This window comes from Carassius gibelio, chromosome A11 (assembly GCF_023724105.1).
Source record: "Carassius gibelio isolate Cgi1373 ecotype wild population from Czech Republic chromosome A11, carGib1.2-hapl.c, whole genome shotgun sequence".
Taxonomy (NCBI): Eukaryota; Metazoa; Chordata; class Actinopteri; order Cypriniformes; family Cyprinidae; genus Carassius; species Carassius gibelio.
The window spans coordinates 5,797,368-5,823,875 of NC_068381.1; the positions used below are offsets into that span (position 1 = coordinate 5,797,368).

Here is a 26,508-nt window from a genome sequence, read left to right on the forward strand (position 1 = left end):
GTGAGGTTTATAAATAGGTCAGCCATAATAATTGAACATTCAGGCTATGCTCTAAAGTGTTGCAGAAACGAATTGTTGATTCTCTGCAGGTTTAAGTAAGTTTAACTTAACAGGGCCGTAATTTCTCAATCAATCTAAGTCAAAGGCAAACGGATCAGGGTACACTGACTAGTCTAGATTTCAAATATTTGAAATATAGTCACATATATATATATATATATATATATATATATATATATATATATATATAAACAGTCTTCTCTCTCTCTCTCTCTCTATATATATATTATACAGGAAGTTCCCTTACTATATATATATATATATATATATAAGGATGAGACTGTATAACTGTACAAAATTATTTTTGTAGTTTTGTACAGTTATACAGTCTCATCCTTTTTATTGTTCCTGGGACAGCATAAGCTGCAATGTGGACAAGAATAGTGCCTATAGTGCCTATAGTATCTACGACAATGGCGATTGACACTTTGAAGCTGACTGTGTACATGTACCCTCTGAAAACTTCAATGTGCAGACACATCATAATGCATCTCTTGGGGGATCAGACAGTTGTTTTGGTTTTAAAGAAAACAAAGCAGTACCAGACATAATATTGAGAGGGATTTACAGTAGTTGGTGTCTGTGTGGAGGGCAATACAAAACGTCAGCATTTTGATTTATTTTTTGTAATTGGTTGATTTTTAGTGGTCTGTCACTACGAGAAAATTAACTGTTAGACGTGCAGTGGTTGTTTAAACTCTAATTAAAAAAAGACAGGTTAGGCTAATTAAATATTAATTTACAAAATAATAAATATTAATTATTTTTTAAACTGAAAATTAAAAAAATATATAAAAAAAATAATAAAAACGATAGAAGTACATAAAATTACTAAAATTAAGGTGACTGAAAATGTAAAAATGAGTAAAATAACCTTGTAATTAAGAATAAATTAAAATATTACTATTTATAAATAAATATTAAGTAAAAAATGTTAGCCTGAATGCACTGTAAGTCGCTTTGGATAAAAGCGTCTGGTGAATGCATACATTTAATTTAATTTAAATACTATATGTAAATAATATTCAAATAACACTGGGAGTATGAGCTAATACACCATTAATACAGAAGCAAATGTATAGATTTATGAAGAAAGAAGAACCAGTCCTTTCTGTGAAAACTTTTTATTAAGTTGCTCAACAACTAGCAGAACAAATAACTAAAGAGTTCAAATCAGACATAGATATGAAAAAGTATGCATTTTATCAAAACCAACAATACATATATCCTGAAATATTTGTGTACTTGCACAACGGGTTAAAAATAGAAACATTTTCAAGGATAAACATTCGAGACATCAACAGAGGCCCAAGTTGTTGTTTTTTTTTTAAAACAAATTAAAAAAAGTCTATAGTGAGTGTATACATGATAAAATATGATCAGATAAATATAAAGGCCAAAAAACTTTAATTGCAAAAAAGAAAAAAAAAGAAAATGGAAATGTGCTGCAATAATCTCCCTCCTGGGGAAATCCTATATGTCAGTTTCTGGTGCAAATAAAGATTTGGTTTGTCTACGAACATATGGCTTTGATGATTGAATATTCAAGTCAAATATATCTTCAGTTTTGGGAGTTTCTTTGGGTGCAAATTAGCAATTAATGAAGCATAAACAGAATGTGTGGATAGAGAACAACAAATTAGACTCAAATAACTGAAAGCTGAACATTATATTAATTCATGAATAATCTCGAACATAAATGTCAGTTTAGTCATTAGGAACTTACAATCAATAACAAACAAACAACAGATTCACTAATGAAGGAGCATGAAATACAATGTTTTCAAGAAATTCAGGTTATCTGGCTCAAATGTCTACAGACACAATTCTGTACCTGCTGATTCCCTTTAGAATAGAAAACAATCGTGACTAAACAACTTTCATTCTCATTCATTAATAGAAGCACCTTTTTTCAAACATTTTTTTCACACAAATCCACCATAACACTTAAAGGGATGGTTCACCCCAAAATTTTAATTCTGTTATTATTTCTACACCCTCATTATTTTTTCTGTAGATGACAAAATTAGTCATTTTTGACCACTGTTTATAGTTGTCTAGACTTAAAAAGGGGAAAAATCACTGTAAGAGTGTTTCAGACATGTGCACAATAATTCCAAGCCTTTTGAAGCCACATCATAGTTTTATGTGAGAAACAGACCAAAATAAAGTGCTTATTCATTGATGATCAACATCATTTACTCAAATTTGATCCTTCTTTTTTTCCATGTTTACTCAAAACTGAAATTGCATAGCTTTTACCAAAACAACATTTACTGTCATGTGTGTAGTAACCGAACATTTATGGATTTTGGAACGTAACATGAACTTTTGAAGAGGGCAAGATTTTGGTATTTTTCTCACACAAACCTTTCACATGGCTTCAGAAGACTTGGAATCAGTGTTGTTATTATAAACTAAAACTATTACAAAATCACTGAATGAAATAAATATAAATTAAGAACCAGACAAAATAAGATAACATTTCTAATATTAAAATGAACACTTAACGTATAAAAAAATCTATACGTTTAAAATATGAATTTAAACTATAATTGTGTAAGTATCACTAGAATAAAACTTATTGTAATAAAGCAAACAAGTCAAAAATTGGCATGAGTATGTAAGGACTGTGCAAAAACCAAATTTGCACAACAAAAACAATGACTGAATTTCCTTTTTCTTTTTTTCTTTTTTGGCTAACCATCCCTTTAAAACCATGTAAAAAAATTGTGCTCTCTCACTCTTCCTCATCCATCATCTCTTGGTCTTGGCCCTGCGAGTTGTTTTTGCCGCCTCCTGTGATTGGTGGAGGGGTGTGGTCACACCTGTCCGTCCTCTCTGAGTCGAGATCCAGCTCCTCGAAGGAAGAAACGCTGGAGGTGTCGCTTCTCTCCACATGGTCAAAGTCCCAGTGTTGATCTCCGTCTCCATGTGAGTGCGTCCGCGTGGTGGACTGGGCAGGTGAGGTGTCCCGGCTTTCTGAGGGGGGCAGGGAGCTCACGGAACTGCGCTCGCTGTGGGAGTCAGCACCTGTGTGTCACAGGCCCACACAAACACAAGAGGTGATTCATTTCACCATAGTGTCACAGCGAGCAAGCAGCACCTCTGCTAATGAAAACGTCTCCTGTATGGGTAGCATACAAAAACTATAAAATATTTCTAGAACTCCTGCCCTCCTTGTCTCTTAACAGCTTATTTTAGAGTAAAAAAAGAGACACTTTCCCTTCTGTTTCTTTTGCTACTCCAGGTTGTTTCTGCTGTGGTGCTACTTGCTAATTAGCAGTTGTGCGTGTGTTCGTGGAAGGGAGATGAGGAGTGTTTGGAGAACTGCATGTGTTGGCGTTGAAGTGTGTGAACACAACCTTTGCAGATAACAAGATTTCTGCACATCTGTTTAAAACTCACTGCTGTCTTGCTAAAATACTGGCATTCAGTTGCTATGGGTCTTAGTAGTTTTTAGCACATTATTAGCGGTTGCCCATTCAATGCACATCTCGAGATTTTTCACCTGTTTTATCATCTAGGAGAAAACTGTCTGATTTCTAAAAAAGTAATAGTACATTCTCTTCTCAAAAAGTCTTCTGTGGTAAATCTTTTGACACCTTTGACCATCTAGCAACCATTCAAAACACCTTAGCAACTGGATAGCAAAATGCAGAAAACATCTTGAACATCTTAGAAACTGCATAGCTGCATGGTGGTCTGACTCAATATTTTCTTTATTAATTCAATTCAATTCAAGTTTATTTGTATAGCGCTTTTTACAAAACAAATCGTTACAAAGCAACTTTACAGAAAATTATGTTTCTACAATATTTAGTAGTAGCTAGTAGTTTGTGCACATTTGACAGGATTTTAGAAAAACTAAAAAATAATAATAATACAAGACGTAGTCAGCTAGACGATGAACTATCAATATTATTAATTAAGTTATTATATGATTAAGTCACACATTTAGGAATAATTGTTAGTTCTGTTTGTTCATTCAGGGTTAGCATCATCTGAGGTCCTCTGAGGGTCAGCATCATCTCTTCTCAGGTGTTCTGGATCCAGACTGGAGCTTGTGTAAATCCTAGTTACCACGGGATGTGAATCCCGTGGCAAAACATAGAAACAAAATACAGACATCATTAGCATAGCTGCTGATCCAACAAAGTAAAATTAGTTTAAACCAAGCTAATGAATAAAAATGCACCATTGATCAGATGCAACTACACTCACAATTAAAAAGATACATTATTCGAATGCTTGGCGAAAGAGATGTGTTTTTAATCTAGATTTAAACAAAGAGAGTGTGTCTGAACCCCGAACATTATCAGGAAGGCTATTCCAGAGTTTGGGAGCCAAATGTGAGAAGGCTCTACCTCCTTTAGTGGACTTTGCTATCCTAGGAACTACCAAAAGTCCAGCGTTTTGTGACCTTAGGGTGCGTGATGGGTTGTAACGTGGTAGAAGGCTAGTTAGGTACGCTGGAGCTAAACCATTTAGGGCCTTATAGGTAAGTAATGATAATTTGTAACTGATGCGGAACTTAATAGGTAGCCAGTGCAGAGACTGTAAAATTGGGGTAATATGATCATATTTTCTTGACCTCGTAAGGACTCTCGCTGCTGCATTTTGGACGACCTGTAGCTTGTTTATTGAAGAAGCAGGACAACCACCTAGAAGTGCATTACAATAGTCCAGTCTAGAGGTCATGAATGCATGAACTAGCTTTTCTGCATCAGAAACAGATAACATGTTTCGTAGCTTGGCAATGTTTCTAAGATGGAAGAATGCAATTTTTGTAACATTGGAAATATGATTTTCAAAAGACAAATTGCTGTCTAATATAACACCCAGATTTCTGACTGTAGAGGAAGTTACAGTACATCCGTCTAGATGCAGATTGGAATCTACAAGATTCTGTGTAGTGTTTTTTGGTCCAATAATTAATATCTCCGTCTTATCCGAATTTAATTGGAGAAAATTCTTTGTCATCCAATCTTTTACATTTTTAACACAATCTGTTAGCTTAGATAATTGGGAAGTTTCATCTGGTCTCGTTGATATATATAGCTGAGTATCATCAGCATAACAGTGGAAGCTAATTCCGTATTTTCTAATAATATTACCAAGGGGCAACATGTATATTGAAAATAGAAGGGGACCTAGGACGGATCCTTGTGGCACTCCATATTTTACTGATGATAAATGAGATGACTCCCCATTTAAGTAAACAAAATGGTAGCGATCGGACAGGTAGGATCTAAACCATCTTAGAGCCTGCCCTTGAATACCTGTATAGTTTTGTAATCGATCTATGAGTATGTCATGATCTATGGTGTCGAACGCAGCACTAAGATCAAGTAAGACTAGAAATGAGATGCAGCCTTGGTCTGACGCAAGGAGCAGGTCATTTGTAATTTTAACAAGTGCAGTTTCTGTGCTATGGTGGGGCCTAAAACCTGACTGAAATTCTTCATACAGATCATTTTTATGCAGGAAGGTGCTCAATTGAGCAGACACAACTTTTTCTAAAATTTTAGACATAAATGGAAGATTTGAAATAGGCCTATAATTTGCCAGTACACTAGGATCTAGTTTTGGTATCTTAATAAGAGGCTTGATAACCGCCAGCTTGAATGGTTTTGGGACGTGTCCTAAAGATAACGACGAGTTTATGATATTGAGAAGCGGTTCTTCGGCTACAGGTAACAGCTCTTTCAGTAATTTAGTGGGTACAGGATCTAATAAACATGTTGTTGGTTTAGATACAGTGATAAGTTTATTTAGCTCCTCCTGTCCTATGGTTGTAAAGCACTGCAGTTTATGTTTGGGTGCGATGGATGAAACTGAAGTGTTAGATGCTGTAGAATCTACATTCGCTATTGTATTTCTAATGTTATCTATTTTATCAGTGAAGAAATTCATAAAGTCATTACTATTTAACGTTGGTGGAATATTTGAATCAGGTGGCATCTGGTAATTTGTTAACTTAGCCACTGTGTTAAATAAAAACCTTGGATTGTTTTGGTTATTTTCAATGAGTTTGTGTATATGCTCTGCCCTAGCAGTTTTTAGAGCCTGTCTATAGCTGGACATACTGTTTTTCCATGCAATTCTAAAAACTTCTAAGTTAGTTTTTCTCCATTTGCGTTCAAGACTACGAGTTACTTTCTTGAGAGAGTGAGTATTACTGTTATACCATGGTACAGTACGTTTTTCTCTAACTTTTTTCAATTTGATTGGGGCAACAGCTTCTAATGTATTAGAGAAAATAGTGCCCATGTTGTCAGTAATTTTGTCTAATTCATGTGTATTTTTGGGTACAAATAGCAGTTGAGATAGATCAGGCAGGTTATTTGCGAATCTGTCTTTGGTGGCTGGAACAATAGTTCTGCCCAGACGGTATCGCTGCGACATATAGTTAATATCAGTTACACGCAGCATGCACGATACGAGGAAATGGTCTGTAATATCATCACTTTGAGGTACAATATCTATAGCAGTAAGATCGATGCCATGCGATATAATTAAATCTAGTGTATGATTAAAACGATGAGTGGGCCCGGTGACATTTTGCTTGACTCCAAAGGAGTTTATTAGGTCAGTAAACGCAAGTCCTAATGTATCATTTGTATTATCAACGTGAATATTAAAATCTCCCATGATTAGCGCCTTATCAACTGTAACTAGAAGGTCTGAGAGGAAATCTGCAAATTCTTTTAGGAATTCTGTATACGGCCCTGGTGGTCTATACACAGTAGCCAGAGCAAGAGATACATTAGATTTCTTTTGCATGTCTGACAGAGTAACATTTAGCATTAGTATTTCAAAAGAGTTAAACCTGTATCCTGTTTTCTGGGTAACATTGAGAATATCACTATATATTGTTGCAACACCCCCGCCACGACCAGTCTGACGGGGCTCATGCTTATAACAGTAGTTTGGTGGAGTAGACTCATTTAGACCAAAATAATCATTTGGTTTTAGCCAGGTTTCAGTCAAGCAGAGTAAATCAAAACTATTATCTGTGATCATTTCATTTACAATAACTGCTTTTGGTGTGAGTGATCTAATATTTATGAGCCCAAACTTTAAAAATTGTTTTTGTTCATTTACTTTACATTTTTCTGGTTTAATTACGATAAGATTTTTTCTAGATCCTACATTATATTTATATTTATATTTTGACCTCACTATTCTGGGAACAGACACAGTCTTACTTAATAGGTTTTACAGCACAAGTACTTTTATCATTTAAGCGGGTGGAACAAAACTCATCATAATGGTTATTTGAGAATTGACTTACTAGTCACATGGAGCGAAGTGTCCTGGAGATGTTGTCAGAGAGAAGCTCCGCTCCGACTCGACTGGGGTGTAATCCATCAGCGCGAAACAGTCTAGGACGCTCCCAGAAAAGATTCCAGTTATTAACAAATAGCAGTTTCTGTTCTTTACACCATGACAACAACCATTCATTTAAAGCAAAAAGTCTACTGAACCTTTCGTGTCCTCGTCGATACGTGGGCAGTGGTCCTGACACGACGATCGTCGCCGCGGGCGTCGTGCTGCGAACCGTCTCGATCAGGCTCCTGAAGTCCCTCTTCAGCGTCTCCGTCTGCCGCAGCGTGGTGTCGTTAACCCCGGCGTGAAGCACGACCGCTCTCGGGCTCTCGTCGTCCTTCAGGATCGCGGGTATCTGCGCAGAAACATCGAGAACACGAGCACCAGGCAAACAATGAGTGTGCACTTTACCTTCGGCTAACGTAGCACTTACGTGTCGGACGATGGAGTCTCCGATGATCACAGCGTCGCGTCCTGTCTCGCGGAGGGGAGCGAAGCGGTTCTGGATGGAGATCTCGAAGGCAGGAGGGGGAGATGTCGTCGCCCGGGACCCGGCTCGCATCCTCCGCTGTGGATGCACCCAGGGTCCGTGGTGTCCCGGCGTCGCAGTGAAGGACATCTGGGAAGATCGCGTCCTGGGTGCACCGGGCCTGCGCAGAGAAACACACGGAGTAGACGTGGTGGGACTGTTAACAGCACGCTGTATACTTACCCCGGACTTGTGAGCGTCAGCCCGGGATGATTCCAGCGCGGCTCTCCGCTCTCTCAGCTCGGCCTGCCTCCATTCCAGGTCGCGAATCTGCTTCCCCACGGCCTCGAGCTCGAGCTGCACAGAGTGGAGACATTCATCCGCCATTAAAGCAAGTAACAGTGAGTACAGCAGTGGTAATGTGTGTGAATAGAGTATTAGCAATGTAAGCTCAGTTAGCAGCAACCACGCTTGCTGATGCTAACTGGCTAAAAGCTAATAGCGGACCCGGGAGATCAAAATAAATCTAGTGATAGCGAGTCGCTCTAATTGTTTTTGTTGTAGAATACAATAGAGGATATATTCACGCGTTATATAAACGGAAACGATGGTGTATAAAATAGATTTTTAAGTTAAAAATAGTCAATGAAAAGAATATAGTGACGGAGCTCAAACGCAGTTCAGCCGTCAACAACAAACAGGAAGTGACGGAAACATAACATAGAATCTAGTTTTTTTATTTTTTTAATGCATGAAAAAGTAACTTTAAACACACAGATGCACAGTTCTTTTTAAATTAAGGTGAAAACCAATAATTTGATCATTATTGTTCTAATCATTTAAAAATTCTATACCATTTTGTCTACATAAATAAAAAATAAAAAGAAAAAATAAATAATTTCAAAATGCTACACCAGTGTTGCTATTAACTAAACATAAAAGCAAATAAAAGAAAGTTATAATAATAACAATTATAAATATAACTTAAAAACTTGGCAACTGGCTGAAATCTATATATAATTTTTTTATAAAATGACTAATAAATTTTAAAAAATTTATAAAAAGCGATTAAAATTTCTAAAACTAATATTATAACATTGACTTGAAATATTAAAGGCTAATTCAAAATATGAATTAATACAATGATAGTATTGAAATAATTTAAATAACACTCAAGATCTCCTTCAGAAATGTAAAATATAGTTGTTCATTCAAATTTCTGAATGAAAAAAATCAATGCTTTGAAATGTGTAGAAATTTTGAAATTCTGCCCAGTACCGATAATCTGATAATTATTATGATCATTGTGGTCGATGACCAAATAAATCTATACTATTTTGTCTAAATGAAAAAAAAAATAATAAAACTAATTTTAAATGCAACACACAAACTAGCCATTACATTATAAAGTATGAAAAATGTATATTCTGAGATTTGCTATATATTAACAGTGCTATTTATTTGTGTGTTTGTGTGTTTAAGATTAAGTGAGGATTACATGACAGCAAAGGTAATCTAAATGTAAAAACGGGAAATAATTAAATTATAAATTAAAAGAATCTAAAATATCAGCTAATTAATTGATATGGTACTGATATAGGTACCCATCTAAACTATGAAACATAGTACTTCCTATTGAAACATAATCTTCTGTATCCCTGTAGGATACACATGAGTTTTAGACACACACACACACACAGAGTAAGTGACAGAATGAGTGAGGACAGACAGACTAACAGATTGAGAGAGGTGTCACACAGCCTGAGCTTCACTGAGGGGTGTGTGTTTGTGTGTGTCCTCATGCTGTTAGTGAAGGAGACCCTGCACGCTCACACTCGGAGCGTCAGGGTGACAAACGTGTCAAGACCGCCAGCATCTCTGCTTTTTTTCTGCTTATGTCAGTGCTTCTATGAAGGGAGGTTTTGTGTGTCTATGAGATGACCGTTCACTTGGTGTTTATCTGCCTCCTGCTCTTTCCGTCACTGTGGCATTTTTTAAGTAGGGACAGACAGACTAGATGAAGGGAGGAAAGTGAGGGATGACAGGGATGTGTGTGAAAGTGAGAAGAATAAAGATGAAGAGACTGATAGTGTCGGAGAGAGAGAACAAAGTGTCCTTCATACGCCATCATCATGAGTCTAACATTTTATACATTTTGCTTCATAACTCACAAACTACTACAAATGTGAGTCAGTAGTAATAGCAGCACTGAAATATTTGCATTTAGAAAGACTCAATGAAGAATAGACTCAAAGAATGAATCTGGCTCAACCTTTTAATTGTTTACCACCCGCTTTCTGCAAGAAATAGCATATTTGCTGCATGCAAATAGTACTGAGTTTTGTGAATATGCATTGTATAATGAGCCTAATTTACATAGAAAATACGGATGTTTACACTAAAAACTGCATATTAAATGTAGTGCTATTTCTATGAATGTAATGCCTAGTTAAACAGGATTGCAAGTGTTTTCTGAATTTGCTGAATTAAACAAAAAATTGAATTAATGTACTCTATCTCAAACAAGGCTGTAATAATATTACATATTTTTTATATTAAAGTAATATATATAAAAATGGTACTATTATTTAAAATAAAAAAAATGCTTAAAATTGTTTTCAGCTTTTTAATTTGAGGAGTAATATGTGTTTAAAGCACACATTACAATTAAAGCACACATGCAATATGCAAGAGTGTATTTTAAAAGAATCATTAAAGATTTTAAATATGTTCGATTCTTTTTATTCAAATATATTTATTAACTGATAAGTCAAGAATAGTTTTTAGTTCATTTCTGCATTGGAATAATACTGATTACTTAATTAAACACATTTTAAATATTTAAAGAGCCACACAGATGGGAAATCAAAAAATACCTGTATTACAGTGTATAATGTTGCTGTCCATCTGTGTAAACAATGTACAAATAATTAAACCAAAAAGTACACGATTTATAAAGTTATTGGCTTCTAAAGTAAGGAGTCGACTCTGACTCGCTGAAACGAGTCGTTATAGATTTCAAATCTTCTGCCCACCTCTATGTACGTCACTAGGAACACTTTGCATAATAATCTCCGCCTACCGTCTTGAGAGAAACGGAACTCTGACCTGCCCCACCCCCACTCACAGACGCTCTGTTTGGTGTGATAGCATCATGTCGAGGAGACCGTTTGTTTTATTTTCACTGTCAAAGAATGAAGATCAAAATCCCTTTTGTTGTGTTCACAACATTTCACTGATGACTGCTTTTCTAATCTCAGGATTTTCAAAGCATTTGGCCATAAAAGATGGTTCATTACCAACTTTATTTAGAACAACGAGCATCTCCGAATCACAACGCGAAGTATGATTATGAAGTTATGTGTCTGTTTTCTCCCGAGCGTCTTATCAGTATGTGTGCTGTCTGCAGTATGTCTGCGCTGATCGTCACGTACAAACACGTCATTAAAATGAAGTGTAACTCCATGAATACTCAACGAAGAGACATGAGAGAGATATCTATAGAAAGCTTGACATGTCTACTTTAAAACTAAACAAGTGCTGCCGAAAACAGATATTCTATGATAAAGTAATCCATATGAAAACAACGCGATGTCTGTTTTTCATGTCTCCCTTCGTTATACACCCACACAGAAGAAAAAGCAGCGAGGCTGTTCAAGTTTTTTGTTTTACTGTTTGCTTCGCGATGAAGGAATAAGACATAATTCACCCCAAACAGATGCTAACACATAGTTTATCGTGGAGGTGTGTGCGGAACAACCAATCCAAACTGGTTATGTTAGTTGACCAATCAGAACACAGTATGCTACCGAAAGATGGGGATTAAGGAAACTGAATCTTTTGAACAGCTTCGCGCGAACCGTTTGGGGATCTCTGAGAATTGAGGTAATTTTAAAATGATATTTTGACAAAATGACAATGTTTTTTAACCTTGGATGGATTTAAACCTAATGTACAGGACTTATAAACAGTGATAGGAAGCTTAGAATTTTCATCTTACTGGCTCTTTAATATTTCAATTTAGGCATAAAATATGTAGTCATTTGGATTCAGGGGCATCCAAACTGAAAAGAAGTAAAGAGCTGGACAATTGTAAAATGAAATCTAAATTGTTTCAAAATTGTTTTTGTTTTGCAATCACAGGTCTTTCTCTCAAACAAAGAGAAAACCTTAGTGAGTGTATACTTAAGTGCAATCATTACTTTGTGATTTTGAAATTTAAGGTGTTTACAACTGCCCTTGGGTTCCATGTGTGACGACCCTCCTCATACTATACACAACCACAGACAGAGACAGACCTTGCCATTTAAAGCACATTTCAGTGCAGTATGCCACTTTGACAAAGCTCATTTTGAAGCTGTTTCGTGAACGGTAACTTTCACCAGGGAACAGATGTTGAATGCTTAAATCTGAGCAGCGAGGTAAGCTTCACGACACTTCAGCAAAGCACAGCGATTCCTTCAGCATGACAACTAAAACATCACTTGACAACATCACTTGTATCTGCACAGCTGACACAGCGCTGAATCATAACACTAAGTTATTTTTTTTAATGATTGCATTTTAACTCAATCTTCAAAAAGAGATGATGGTGCACATTAATAATTAAACGGTCAGTCATTTATGACTTTACAGCTTCAGTAAAATATCCCTGGCAATTTCAAAACACAGCACAGACATCTGCTCAGAGACAATCAGAAGTACTTCACAATCAAGGACTAAAAAATCTGTTTTCTTCTGTTAACATCTGTTCTCTACACTTTGTGTCACTACAGGCACACTGCTGGCAGACTTCTGCTCATTAAAAATTTAAAATAATTTCACACACACAAAAAAAGGTGTAATTTCTTGGTATACTTTTACGTGCACTAATAAATTATAAGCACATGTTTGTTTTGGTACCAGAAAGACAAACCGACAAAAAATTTATATATAAAAGTGAAGAAAACATATATTTCTATATGGAAAATCTAATTAAATCAGAGTTTCTACTTTGACGACTACTTTTAATATTGCCATGAATTCTGAAATGGTTATCAGTTACAGGCGAGTGACAATTATTAACAGCCTTCCTGTTGTTTAAACAGTAGAACATGGTGCTAGCAACCTTAAAGTCATTGGTTTGATTCCTAGGAAATGCATGAACAGAAAATGTGTAGCTTGAATTCAAAATAAATCACTTTGGATAGCATCTGTCAAATGCATAAATGGAATGTTTTAATTGTTATATACTGTTTTTTTTTTTTTTCAAACAACATTGGACCCCATTCACTTTCAATGTATAAACCCCAAAAAAGAGAAATGAGTGATGACAAATTCATTTTAATTTTTTATACCTTAAATACTTTTGAAATATATAATACGCAATAAGCCAATACTGAAAACACACTTATTAATATTTTACTTGTGTTGATAAATACATTTCTAGTGCATTTCCAACATGTTTTCAGATTTTTAGATTAGTTTCTAAAGTTACAAAGCAACTAGCAACTAACTTTGCTTCTTAGCAAATGCTAATTTCGAGGGTCTGCATGTCCCGCTAGAGGATCAAACATGCGCTTGAATGATGAGAGGACAGTAGGAATGAGACACGCTGTAAAACATATTCAATTTAGCAGCACATTTGGACCCAAATTTGTCCTTTAATCTTCCATCTTCTCTGCTTTAATCTTCTCCGCTATCATATATTATAGTCATTACAATGTATTTGTTTCAGGGTAACAGGTGGAACTGGCATCACTAGGACTCACACACACACACCGTCCAGGACAGCTGGTGTAGACAACACACACCTCAGGTCACAAACAGCTCACCCGTGTTTCATATTTGCTCGGCGGTACCTCTGGGCTTTAGTCTGACCGGGGCAATACGCCATATATACACACAGTTTGTTTCTCATTATCACTAGAGCAGGTGTAGGTGATCACACAGTTCAGCCAATATGACACATCCATGTCAAAACTCCAGAAGGTGATGGTTAATACCTATTAAAAAATTTGGTGCTTAATTTCGACCACTGAAACACGATCGGCGCATTAAATGTGAACTTGTTAAATTGCCGATAGGCTTCTATTAGGGCTCAATAAACAGTTGGAGAGTACTTGGGTGGTTAAAAATCTCGGCTGGGAATCAAAAAGTTCAAACTAATGTAACTGAAAAGCCGTGTTTATGTACATCAGTTAGATAATCTCTTCTTGTCAAAATGGGTGGTCTTAGTTAAAATAAGGCGTGCAGATAATCAAAAGAATAACTTGGTTAAACTTTTATTCCTTTAAATTCCTTTTATTTGTTTTAAGCACAGATCTACATCACTGTATGGGAAGATTTGCATAACAGCGCCCAATTGTTCAAGCAAAGAAAGAAAGCGTAACTTTTATTCGAGGTGTAGTATTGTTGATGCCGCCGCCATGTTGTGGAGATGTAGTGTGTTTCATTGTGAAAGTAAAACTTCTTTGTTTGGCCTTGCCAAAAGAGGATGATATCTGCTTCATCATGCCTAGAGCTGGTCACTGAGGAAATACATCAGCTTCGCGCGGTGGATCACGGGATCTGCTTTCACCATGGAGTCCAGCCCAGGGTCGTCACATGTGGTTGCCACAGAGTAGAGTAGCCTACAATGGGTCTGTGCTAAAAGGCTGTTCTATAAAGTGGGTCAATTCCAACTTTGCAAGGACAGTCTGGTGCTTCTGACTCACAGCCTGTAAGTACGTTTACACATTTAAAGGATTTGCCACTGTTGATTCAAACGTGAGTTTTGGGCAGTGTAGAGTAGCACTTGTTTGTAGTTTCTCCAATCACAAATGCAGACATGATTTTATGTTTATGCAGCACGATAAGCAATGTGTAAAAACACAGTCCAAGTCATTATAATCAGTAATTATGACCCCACTGGATGCAACAAATGCCTCTTTTGTAATGGGTTTTATTGGTTTTATCTCATCATACCGGTAGACTGCATCACAGTATGGTAAGGGGCGTAACATTTCTGTCACACGCTTGAGGTATTTGGCCAATCACAAAGCACTGGATAGCTGGCCAATCAGCGTACACCTCGCTTTTTCAGAACGATGAGCTTCATAAAAATCAACGCGTTTCAGAAAGGCAGGGCATAGAGGGTAAACTATAATGTACATTATGTGGAAAATAATGTTTTTTTAACCTTAAATCGCATAAACACATTGCATTACACCAAATACACAACATAATGTTCTTTTTAGCAATGTCATATGACCCCTTTAATAAGTGTACTGCGAGTGATTTAAGATAAGAAAGCATCTGTAAATTGAATAATTATATTTTACCTGTGATGTCTGTCCTCCCGTACTCTTCAGACTCTTTTCCCAATAACCATCTTTGGGCCTCTCTAACTTCAGGAACATAGAAATCACCCTGCCGAGCCAGTGGACCCATATAGTGGATCATTCCCCCTCGGTAGATCTCTAGAAATGGATGTGCGCACAACTTTCTTTCCTAAGAGACAAATTAACAAAAGGATAAAAAGGAAAAACAACATTATAGTTTGAACTTCTTAGTCCAACCCCTTCATTTAACAAAAACTCAAAAAGAGAATGATCTAAACACTATTCCAAGCTGCAATACACATAAAAATATAGATATTTAAAAAAAAAATTTAATTAGAAATGAATACCTTTATTCAGCAAGGATGTGTTAAATTGGTCAAAAGTGAAAGTAAAGACATTTATAGTTTTATTCAAATTTTTAATGAATGCTGTTATTTTAAAGTGTCTATTAAATCAATCTTGAAAAAAAAAAAATCAAGGTCTCCACAAAAACATTGCACACACATACATACACAAATACAGTGCAAACCACTAATTTTGGCACCCTTGTGTATCTGTGGGCATGGGGTACTTTTTATCACTGTTTGCACTGGGTTTGCTTCTAAAAATGTCTTCTTTTTTTGTTTCATCTGATCTAATCTGTAAAATATTTAGTTGACTGGGTCTTCTTAATTATTGCCCCACTGGTGGAAATGGGGATTATGCTTTAGTTATTTCTTACAGCCACTTTCTATTTTGTGAAGCTCAGCAATCTTGTTCTGCACATAAGAGCTATATTCTTTGGTTTTACTCTTTGTGATAGTTGATTAAGGTAATTTGGCCTTTGTGTCCTTATATTTATAATTCTGTGGAACCAGAAGTCATAGATGGAGAATGTCATGCTCCTGGACACCCTGGTGTGCTAAAACAAATTGTAAATATGAATGGGAAAATACTTCAGAGATATTTTACTCATAAGAATTTCTAGGGGTGCCAATAACTGTGGCCAACATGAATCGGAGAAAAACATTTATTTCATAATGTGAGTTCACCCCCAATTTCAAGTGTTTTACTTCTATGATTGGTTAGAATTTTGAGAATTTTTTCAATGTAATATCAAAAAGATAAACAATGCAGATTTATTTAGACCATCACTTGTTCATCATCTTTTCTCATTTATCTTATTTCATCCCCATGTGGTCTACAGTATACTGGTGAGACTAATCACCAATTAGCGAGTAAAGGAGCTCTATCAGAAGCATGGATTGATGGATGGAAACGTTTGCCTTTTTTTATTCAGTAAATTTCTCATATTGCTTTCATCTCGCTTGTGACTTTTTGATGTTTGAGTGTGCAGACTTTTTTCAAGCTCTTCACTTTTTTGGGAAACTTTTTTTTGGTCTACGCACCTCAGTTGGATTATTTTGAAGGCTATTGAGTCTCTGGCTGCTTCTCATATTTCATACCAACAGCCTCTTTCTTTTCACATAATACAATCATTTCAACTCTAATATTTCATGTGCATTTATTTATTTATTTCAGTTCATGCTGGGATTTATTCTGAGCTGATTTAAGGGCCCTCAAGGCGATGGGTTAATAGAACATTTAATGTTGCTACATTTCCTCTGGAAGGTCTTACTTTAGGGCAGAGAAAAATAGATGGAAGAGAGGGAGAGCAAATAAAAGGGAAAGTTGAAAAGCTAAGAGCATGTTTTCCAGAGACACAAAGATTAGAGAACTGTGTCCACCCACTGACACTTCCTCTTCCTCCCTCTCTTCGGGTTTCTCCCGTTAATCACTGATTTTAACACTGATGAGGCCTGAACCATTGTAATACCCTCTATATTTCTTTACACATTATTCTGAACAGACTTCTTATCAAAGCTTGCTTCATTTCAACTATTTTACAGAGCCCCCAACAGAGTCGTTAAACCTCCAATTGAGACAAATCATGTCTTGTATTATTTTCATTCAAATCTTATGAGCGCTAAATCACACTAATTGAGTGTGTTTCTTTTTCGCTGTGGAAGTGTAAATGTGTTAAAGATATCCAAAAATGCATAATTTTGATAATTATATTCTTTTGAAACACCTGAAAGGCCCATTGCTGCATCCAGACTGCAGACTATGGGTTGCTTTCACTTCAGGCAGGGTGTAGTTAACAGTAGTCAAATGTTACATCAATATTCATTAAGTTGATGAATATTTTAAAGTGAAGTGTTGAATATGGAAATCAGAGTTGGTCTTATGTAAACGACTAAAGCGCGAGAAAACAAGATGAACACTTGCAGGTTGGACAGAAATTATATTTGAATAAATTAGTTTATTAAATTCACATCAGTACAAGCCAGACAACTGCTCCCCCCAAAAAAGAGACCCCCCAATGTTTAGTTGTCTACGTGTACTCAAACAGTCTGGGACATTAGGGATGTCTCTGTTCTTCAGCTTTTACTGAATATTCTACCACCATCTGTTTCTCACACCTGTATGACTCAGACAGGCTGTTAAGTCTAATCTAATTCTGATTGATTTTGGGCTAACTTATCTTAACTTAACTCTTATGATTATGAGTCTATATATAAAAAACCTATTCTTACCTGATTGACTCCTCATCACCTTGCCTTTAGCATTAGCATATATTCTGCTCCTACACTCTTAGAAATAAAGGTTCTTGACATGAAGAACCTTTAACATCCATGGAACCTTTACATTACAAAAAACCTTTTTGGAACCTTTAAACCATTGAACTCACAAACAAAGTCTGAAAAGGCAAAGGCCTGATCTGAAACTTTGATCTACCAGCCACAGACCTATTCTACTTCTGACAGATGATTGACGTGTGCTGCCGTAAACAGGGAAAGGAGACAGAAGGGACTGGAAGCTGGGGAATTACATAACGCTTTTAATATTCCAATATCATAAACAATGTATTCCTGCCATACTGTTTGAGATCCGGTCCCTCAAGACCTGAAAAAGGAAAATGCACAGATAAGCAAATTTAAACAATATCTGTTGATTCACTGATTCCTACTCTTAGGTCATAAAATCGATTGTTAGTGCAAGTAAAAAGAAAAACTTAGCTAATTTATCATTATTTGAAGTTGTGGCTTTTTCTGTCTAGTACAACTTAAAATGCTAATGCATAATCCATAAATGTATTGTCCTGTTCTCTCTGGTAGGATTTTGTAATTGGTTCATGGCTGAACTATTGATTCTAGATAATTAACCAGCTCACAGCCCCGTATGGCACTCTGCAATAAAAAAATAGAGCTGAAGGGCAAAAAGATTCATATACACCATCATCATCAGGTCAATAGTCTCTGATGTCATTCCTTTGCCTTAAAGAATCAGCCATTGTTGCTATATTTTACCCTATAAAGTAATCATTTTGTAGAAGCCTAGGTTTGTATTTATCTCCAAAGGCATTTCTAAAACTCCTTAACAACCAAATCAATCAACCTAAATAAAACTGTGAAAGAAGGTTCAAGATTGTGTACTTATGAGGGAATGAAAGAGCTACTGATGCCATAACGGAAGTATTTTTTTATACTTTTATAAAAATGTAAACTATTACACGCACACACACACACACAAATACAGAGATAGAATAAAAATATTTTAATAGGTAAGCTCTAGTGCTGGCAACTCTTCACTGTACAAAGAAAATGTGATTCAAAGGAATAGTTCAATCCAAAAATGAAAATGCAGTCATTAATCACCTCATTCCAAACTTTCTTTCTTCTGTAGAACACATAAGGTGATTTTTTGAAGAATACTAATATTTGAAAGAATTACTCTTTTCACTTTAATTAAATGAATGGAGGACTGAATCTGTCAAGAGCCAAAATGACAGAAAAAGGCACAAAAGAGTTGTAATATATTCACAAAAGTAATACATATAACTTTCAGGTAGTTTAAACTCATTTCCATTTGATTTTGGCCGTTAGCTGGTGGAAAATATGTACATGGCTTAAACACAACTGCCCTGAATGGCATCTCAAGGTGAGACACGGGATATTTGTGTATAAAATGTATAAAGCCAAATAATGACGCTGGAGAAGGTAGATATATACAGAAGCAAAAAAGGCTCCCTCGCAAACTTCAAGAAGAAAAGAAAGAGGACGGGGGTGTGGGGGGTGGCTATGTATGCCAGAGACGAAGATAAAAAGCTGTCAAAGTTTCTCATCCAAATTCAAGAGGAACGGTTCTATCTCACAGTGCTGTTCTTCTCTGTATATCCTTTTAATTAATGTTCCCTTGTATAGATTCAGCCTCGCTAGACTTGCGGAGATGGATAGAGAGAGAAAAACAGGGCATGGAAATTTCTCACGCCTTTCTTCTTCTCAACAATAGCAGAGGGGATGATAAGCCTGGATTGCCTTTCTACTCTCTGAAAAGAATCTTGAACTCCGTGATGCTCCAAGATCAGATTCCAAGCTTTTCTTCATTCAAAGAATCACAGGAATAACAATCCGGATGCAGTAAGGGACATAGTCCAATACAAAATGTGTCAAGCGTGATATTACTTCAATACACGTTTAATAAGACATTTAACATTTATGAGGCCGATGGCGGTTTCAGAATACAGTCTTAAAGAAATTGTGCTCTTTTTGGCCAGGTTATCAACATATGCACTCATTTCAAAGATCTCAATACAAACCCAAATACTTCATCAAATACTTCCATTAATACCTTAATAATAATGTGAAAAAGATAAAAAAGATTTAAAAAAAGATGTAAAAGATTTACTTGAATATATTTTAAAATAGAATTTACTTCTTTGATGGCAAAGCTGAATTTTCAGCATCATTACTCGTCTTCAGTGTCACATGATCCTTCAGAAATCATTCTAATACGCTTATTTGTTGATGAACAAAAATGAACAAAGCTTTTCAAGTTTGGAACGGCATGGCGTAAGTGATTAATCAAAAAAAAATTATTTTGGGGTGTAATAACCCTTTAATGGTGCAACCAGATCCACACTTTGACCCTGCAGCAAGAACAATTTTCTATCAAGTAAATAAAAAAATACCATATTGCTGCTTCAAGGCTAAAGGATCTTTCATAGTGACAGATTACTAACACAAAATATCCCTAATATCTTTAATATCAGCAGAGATGGCACATCTCATGAGAGAAAATAAAATTCAGAGAGAAGACTCCACACCATTTACGAAAAATATGCAATGACTGCTGGAGAAGCCTATCAAATATTTGGCTTGGTGACTGAGTAGTTTAAGATTGTCTGGGACGTCCCTCCATTGCAATTCAAACCAGCTCTGCATTTAGAAAATGTTTTTTTTCTACTGCAAAAGAAACAGTGACAGTGTCTTCAGGGTATAACAACATGTTGATCGCTGTGATTCAATATTATATATATTATAATTATTATTATTGCATGATAATAATTATATATATATAATAATTTTTTTACTTGTTCCATGATGTTTTGATACCAAATGCATATCACAATCTCTCTCATACAATAACAGAAAAGAAACAGAAAGTCAAAGCTGGCCACCACCAGCAGAGAATGCCCGTGAGAAATAAAACATTATTGATGTATTTGTACAACTTTATTCCTTTCACACACCAAAGGTTTTCATGTGAGAATGGATGAGTGTTTTCTTTTCTTTAGTAAGTTCCTTGCCTGGGGATAAACATCTGATTGAACGTCAGAGGAAAACCCTTTCCAAATATACCCTGTGTGGTTTCAGAAAAATCAACAAAAGTACCCTGGATAAATTTGGGACTAAACAAGACCTCATGGCCCAACGTACAAATGTACTGTTTCTAAACCCAGCATATCCTGTCACTAGTATCTCTTTCTCTCACACACACAATCACCCATAGGTTTTGTCTTGGGCAACCACAGAGGACTGAAAGTGTTATTAAGAGAACAGCACCAAACCACACATCTATGAAATAGGTCAGCACTTTTCTGAAGTGCTGATTCTGGACCAGTCTTTGTTATTAAAATCTATTATGTTGATAGGTGATCCCCTGATCTCCCGTAGTTCACAGATTTGTTGCTGTTTGAAACCCTAACTGTGTCTAAACTGCTTTACATAACTAATATCTTTCTCTGGTGTAGGAAATTACCAGCGGTGATATCATCTGAAGAAAAAGTGTCAAAGATCAATAAGGAAGAAATCTATCGGAGGTCTGAGATAAACAGTTAATAATGGTGCTGTCTAAAGCTTAAACCTAGGTTAGACTTGAACAAACCTGCAATCACTCAGAACACCCTGGCAACTGCCCACAACACACTAGAAACCACTTCTAGCAACTGCCCAGAAGACCAAGGTAACCACCTTGCAACCATGCAAAACTCTAGTTTTAGTATCCTCCCCTAGCAACTGCCCACAACACACTAGTAACCTCCTAGTAAGTTTCCCAGAACACTTTAGTATTCTCCAAGCAACCAGCCAAGAAATAACCTTGTAAGTAGTAAAACCGGTATTACTTAGTTATAATCAAATGTAACTCAACAATAATTTCATAAAGGGGTTTCAAAATGTTGCGTACAATATAATACAAGATTTGACTATTTTAAAGTGTATCATCTCAAAGGGTTCAGACATTCTGTGCTCACACAGACCTTACAGAGTCTAAAACAATCCTTAGCTTCAACATACACATCATATCCCGATATTCCATAATGGTCTGCTGATGTTCTGACACCTGCTCTTGTCCTCCTCCTCTAATGACAGTAATCTACAGGATTATGGGGTGGACAACTGTCAGACGTCACTGAATAAACAGGGGATGGACAACTAGTGTCTTTACCAACAGTAGACAACAATCACAATTATCCACCACTTAATCTCTAAAAATACATTTAGACTTTCCTATCATATATATATTTTACCCAAGATCAATGTAAATGTAAAAACTATTATTATTATTATTATTATTATTTTGCTTGTTGAATATACAAACAGCTGGGAAAGAGAAAACTTGTGTAGCAGTACACTGGATCCAGGCAGCTCTAGATGAATGAAAAATTATAATAGTGATGATTATTTTGGAATTAGCAACATATCAAATAATGTAGATTAAACCAGATTTAATGTAGAGCTCACGAACATGGTGTAAATTTCTTCCAGTACTTCCTGTACTGAAAGTCAATGCCACATTATCACAAAGACCCCATTATGAAACTTTGCGCACTTCATCCTCTTTCACACATAACTTTGTTCAAGAAACTTGCTTTCTCTGATTAGTGTGGCCTATTTGCGCCAGATAAATACATTCAATTGGTCTTCCCTTGTAAATCACTGACCCGAGAAAGACGTCCCTGTGTTTGGTCTTTTGTCAAAGCCATTTGCTTAAGCTAAATGGTTCTGGTCCTCCAATAAGCTCCTCCGAGCTCCTGAGACTCCAAAATCACAGTCGACTGCTCCTAAATTTCATTACACGTCTGGCTGAAAATCCCCTGGCAGGAAACAAAAAGGAAAGCTAAAATTTGCATGTGTTATCTTGAAGGAGAGGTTCACCCGGATTGGCAGGGTCCCCTTTGTTAATTCTTTAAAAAAGTACAACTCACAACTACCCTAGTAGTGAAAAATGGGCAGTATGACCAAGAAACGATTATGAAAAGTGTTTCAGACCATCTATAAAGTTCAAAAGAGACAATTTCTTATTTGCTGGGAAATGGCTACAGCCTGTCAGAATGGTAGTGGAAACACTCTCCATGATGAATGAAACATCCCAGGAGCTCTAGGGAACAACAGAAAGAATCAAAGAGAGAGAGAGAAAAAAACAGGTGTTCATATTTCACATAGGACAAGATAAAAGCACATTTTAGGTTACAGACTGGCATTTTGCTGTGAGACTTGACCAAAAACTCTCTGTAGATACCAATAATACTGACATTTTTTGTTCATTTTCATAAAGGCTACTTCACGAACTGTAACACTTTCCTCCAAGATAAGAGTTATAAATTAAAAAAAATTAAATAAGAAAATCTCATCCATGTGGAACTCAGCCTGGTTTCCAAGGAAACGTTCGGAAAGATTTCCACAGAGATTAGATCCTTTGATATTCCGAAGAGAAGAAGGATGGGAAAGAGGGAACCATTTGAAAACGGAGATCTGATGAGAAAATCCATCATTAGAGAGTTTCTTTTTTTTAATCTTCCTAGCGAAAGACAAGGAATCCCAATCAGTGCATATCTTTACAAGACGAACTCAGACTTCAACATGGGCTACTTAAACTCACAATAGCCTACTTAGTTAATGTGAAAGCCCTGCAATTAACCCCAGCAATTAAATTTCTCTTAACCATAGATGAAAGACAACTACCTCAAAGCTGCTTTGATTTGGATCTAAAAGTAGTTTATTTTGTATTTTTCACACAATAAAAAAAAAGTCAGATTTTGAGTAAAGGAAGGCTAGGCATGAAAGATCATGGCGACCTTACTCAGACAAAACAAAGCTGAGAATCTTAGATTCAACTCACACAAACACACAAATGTTTTTATTCAACTTTGGATGTACAAGAAACAACTAGTATGGCTTTGAAGTAAAAGACATCAAAGACATTATTAAATAAAGAAAAAGAAAAAAGGTGACATAACCGTGGAAGTTAATCAGCATGTCTGGAAAATGCCTTTGTTGAAATTAAATAAATATCTATCTATTCATCCTATTCATCTTTTAAAGGGGACTGACTATTGCAGTGCCTAAATAATGATTTGTTTACTACCTGAAATCATTATGGTTCCTCTCATCATTATCTGTAAGGCAAGAAACAAACCGGATGTTATTATCGGTAAAAATTTTTAAAGAGTTTCTTAGGCTGCATTTATTTGTTAAAAAATACAGTACAACTTCAATACTGTGAAATATTATTGCAATTAAAATAACAGTTTTTAGTTTTAAAATGTAATTTAGTCCTGTGATGCAAAGTTGAATTTTTAGCATCATTTCCCCAGTCTTCAGTATCAGATGATCCTTCAGAAATCAATCTTATATGCTGATTAGTTGATAATAAGCAACAAATAAAAAATCAGACTTGTAATATTAGTAATACATTGGATGGTGGTTGGGAAAACCAGGAGAATCCCAAAACCCTCTCAGCTCTTCCAAATGGATGTACAGAAATCCAGTCACTGCTCTAGAGGTGTGATTGATCCAGCTGGGATTTGGCTAAAGGAAACCAGACGGTGAAAGTACAAGAACGAAAACACAGACTATAGGACAAACCGAGAACTGCTAGTTAATTTTCACCTCATGGGTCAGAGATCGGTTTCATTTACACCTTGATGACCACACACACAATCCCACCTACACTCACTCCTCCAGCCACAGCTCGACTGCCTCCAGCAAGCTGCCTCGACACATATTACACAGCTCACTTCATCTTTTCTCACCTCACACAGATATCCAACAACACACTCGTCTAGCATTAAATAATTCATCTAATCAAAAGCTTTGACTCTCTCTAGGGTTTGTTCCATATCAGAATCTACTTTCTCAGTCACTGCAGATGTTACAAACACAAATCCTCTTTAATTCAGGGTTGATCATGTGTCCTGTAAAAGCTGATGGAAGATTACTGCTCTTATGCCTCGAGTCGCTTTGGTCCTGAATTATAACACTTCTTTCAGCTTGACTGTCACACACACACACAACACCCCCTGAGGGAAGCGGGACAGAAAATCAGCCCCCAGCCTTGAGTATAGAAAGATTATTATGATTTAATGCATGATAACAACACCATCAAGAACCATCTTGAATCTTCAAAAAACAAAAAATAATCAATTTCCAGCACCGCAACCATGCAAACCCCTTCCTGTACTAATTTTAGATTCATCTTATCTTAATTCTGAGCCACTTTCGCACAGAGGGCTGATCAATCATATTCAAATGTGACATTTACCTCTTGCAAATGTTCCTGGACTCCCCCAGGCTCTGGGACAAAAGTCATGTTTGAACTGCTGGAACGGAACAGGCCGGGCAGAGGGACGTCCCTCTTGTGGCTTGACCAGACATCCGCCACTCACCAATGTCCCATATCGCACAGTCCCGGCGGACACACACACACACACGCACCGCGTCTCTCTTCCAAACTGTGCCAGGAACACTTTTAGATAAGCTTTCTCAACTTTCCTAGTTTTTTAATTACATCTGACATATGTGAATGTCAGAGATTTGGAAAGAACTTCAAAGATGCTTCCACATCTGAGTATATTATTAAAATGTCAACATATTATATATGCAAAACATGTAGATAATCAACTATTATTATAATTATAATTATTTCATTTAGCAAGGATGCGTTAAATTGATGAAAAGTGACAGTAAAGACAATTATGTTACAAAAGATTTCACACTACTTTTCTGGGTGTGAAGTCCACCTGTATGATTTCAGTATTCAATGCTCTGGAGTAACGAGTGTTAATGATTCAGCAAGGAATATAAGGTGACAGAGGAAACAAACTAATGAATATTTCATGACATGGGGGGAACAGCTGAGCCACGGGTGGCAACAGCTGGAAAAAAGAATAGAAAACAAACAAACGATTCAAAGCACAAATTAGGAATTAGTGTCACCGTCTGCACCTGGAAGCAAAATATAAAAATACACTACTCTTTTAACGTGTGTGTTTGTGTGTGCTACATCTTCTCAGCCACTTCAGACAGTCTATTCATAGGTCACAAACAGCTTTGGCTTGTGGTCAGGAAGGCCATATGGTTGAGTGGGCAGTAGGCCGTCTAGAGAGGGAAACACACAAACACTGGCAGCGTTAAAGGCCAGCAATGTCAATACACACAGAACACATACACACCTACCATCCAGTCAACCTTTCAGGTTTTCCATGTATCCGTCTGTGCCCTTTACCAGCAATGATCTTGGCTAAAGCCTGCAGGGTGCTCAAAAATGTCCTCAAGTCCAACAGATGTGCAGCAGTCTCTGCGGATTCTGAGGGCACCTCTAACAATCATGTGAACAGCTTCTGAACAATGAAACTCAACAGACACTATTCAGTCAGAATAAATAGGAATATTGTATGAAATTCTGATGGACTACTTATCAATCATAAAGTCCTTCTGTAAATAAATATTAGTATGATGCTAGAAATCCAATGAATCTCATTCAAGAAAATTGGGAGGGATCATTACATATCTCTGCTGTAATGATAAATGAAGTAAATAAGATGTCTGTAACAAAAGAGTTAGAAATATATCTGTGTGTAGCGTGAATGTTTGGGTTTAAAAAAAAGAATCTCAAAGTCCACTCCAAAGTGAGATATTTTGTTTAAAAAAAAAGTTTTCAAGAACTACAATGAACCGCTTGTTGTTTTCACCAAGCATGAGAGCATGTTCTAGTACACCTGACAAAACAAAATCAAGACTTTGT

General features: G+C 36.3%; 1 protein-coding gene and 1 pseudogene across 1 annotated transcript; both read right to left on the reverse strand.

Annotated features, from left to right (window-relative positions):
• Positions 1 to 1,168: 1,168 nt before the first annotated feature.
• The window catches only part of LOC128022145 (testis-expressed protein 264 homolog), a 43,633-nt pseudogene continuing 18,293 nt past the window's right edge, over positions 1,169 to 26,508 (reverse strand).
• LOC128022147 (uncharacterized) lies at positions 3,761 to 8,567 on the reverse strand. The gene is made up of 2 exons (XM_052609425.1): positions 7,358 to 8,567; positions 3,761 to 4,135 (listed from the first exon to the last, which is right to left on the reverse strand). Exon 1 carries the CDS (start codon positions 8,246 to 8,248, stop codon positions 7,361 to 7,363), a length of 888 nt encoding a protein of 295 aa, XP_052465385.1. The 5' UTR covers positions 8,249 to 8,567; the 3' UTR covers positions 3,761 to 4,135; positions 7,358 to 7,360.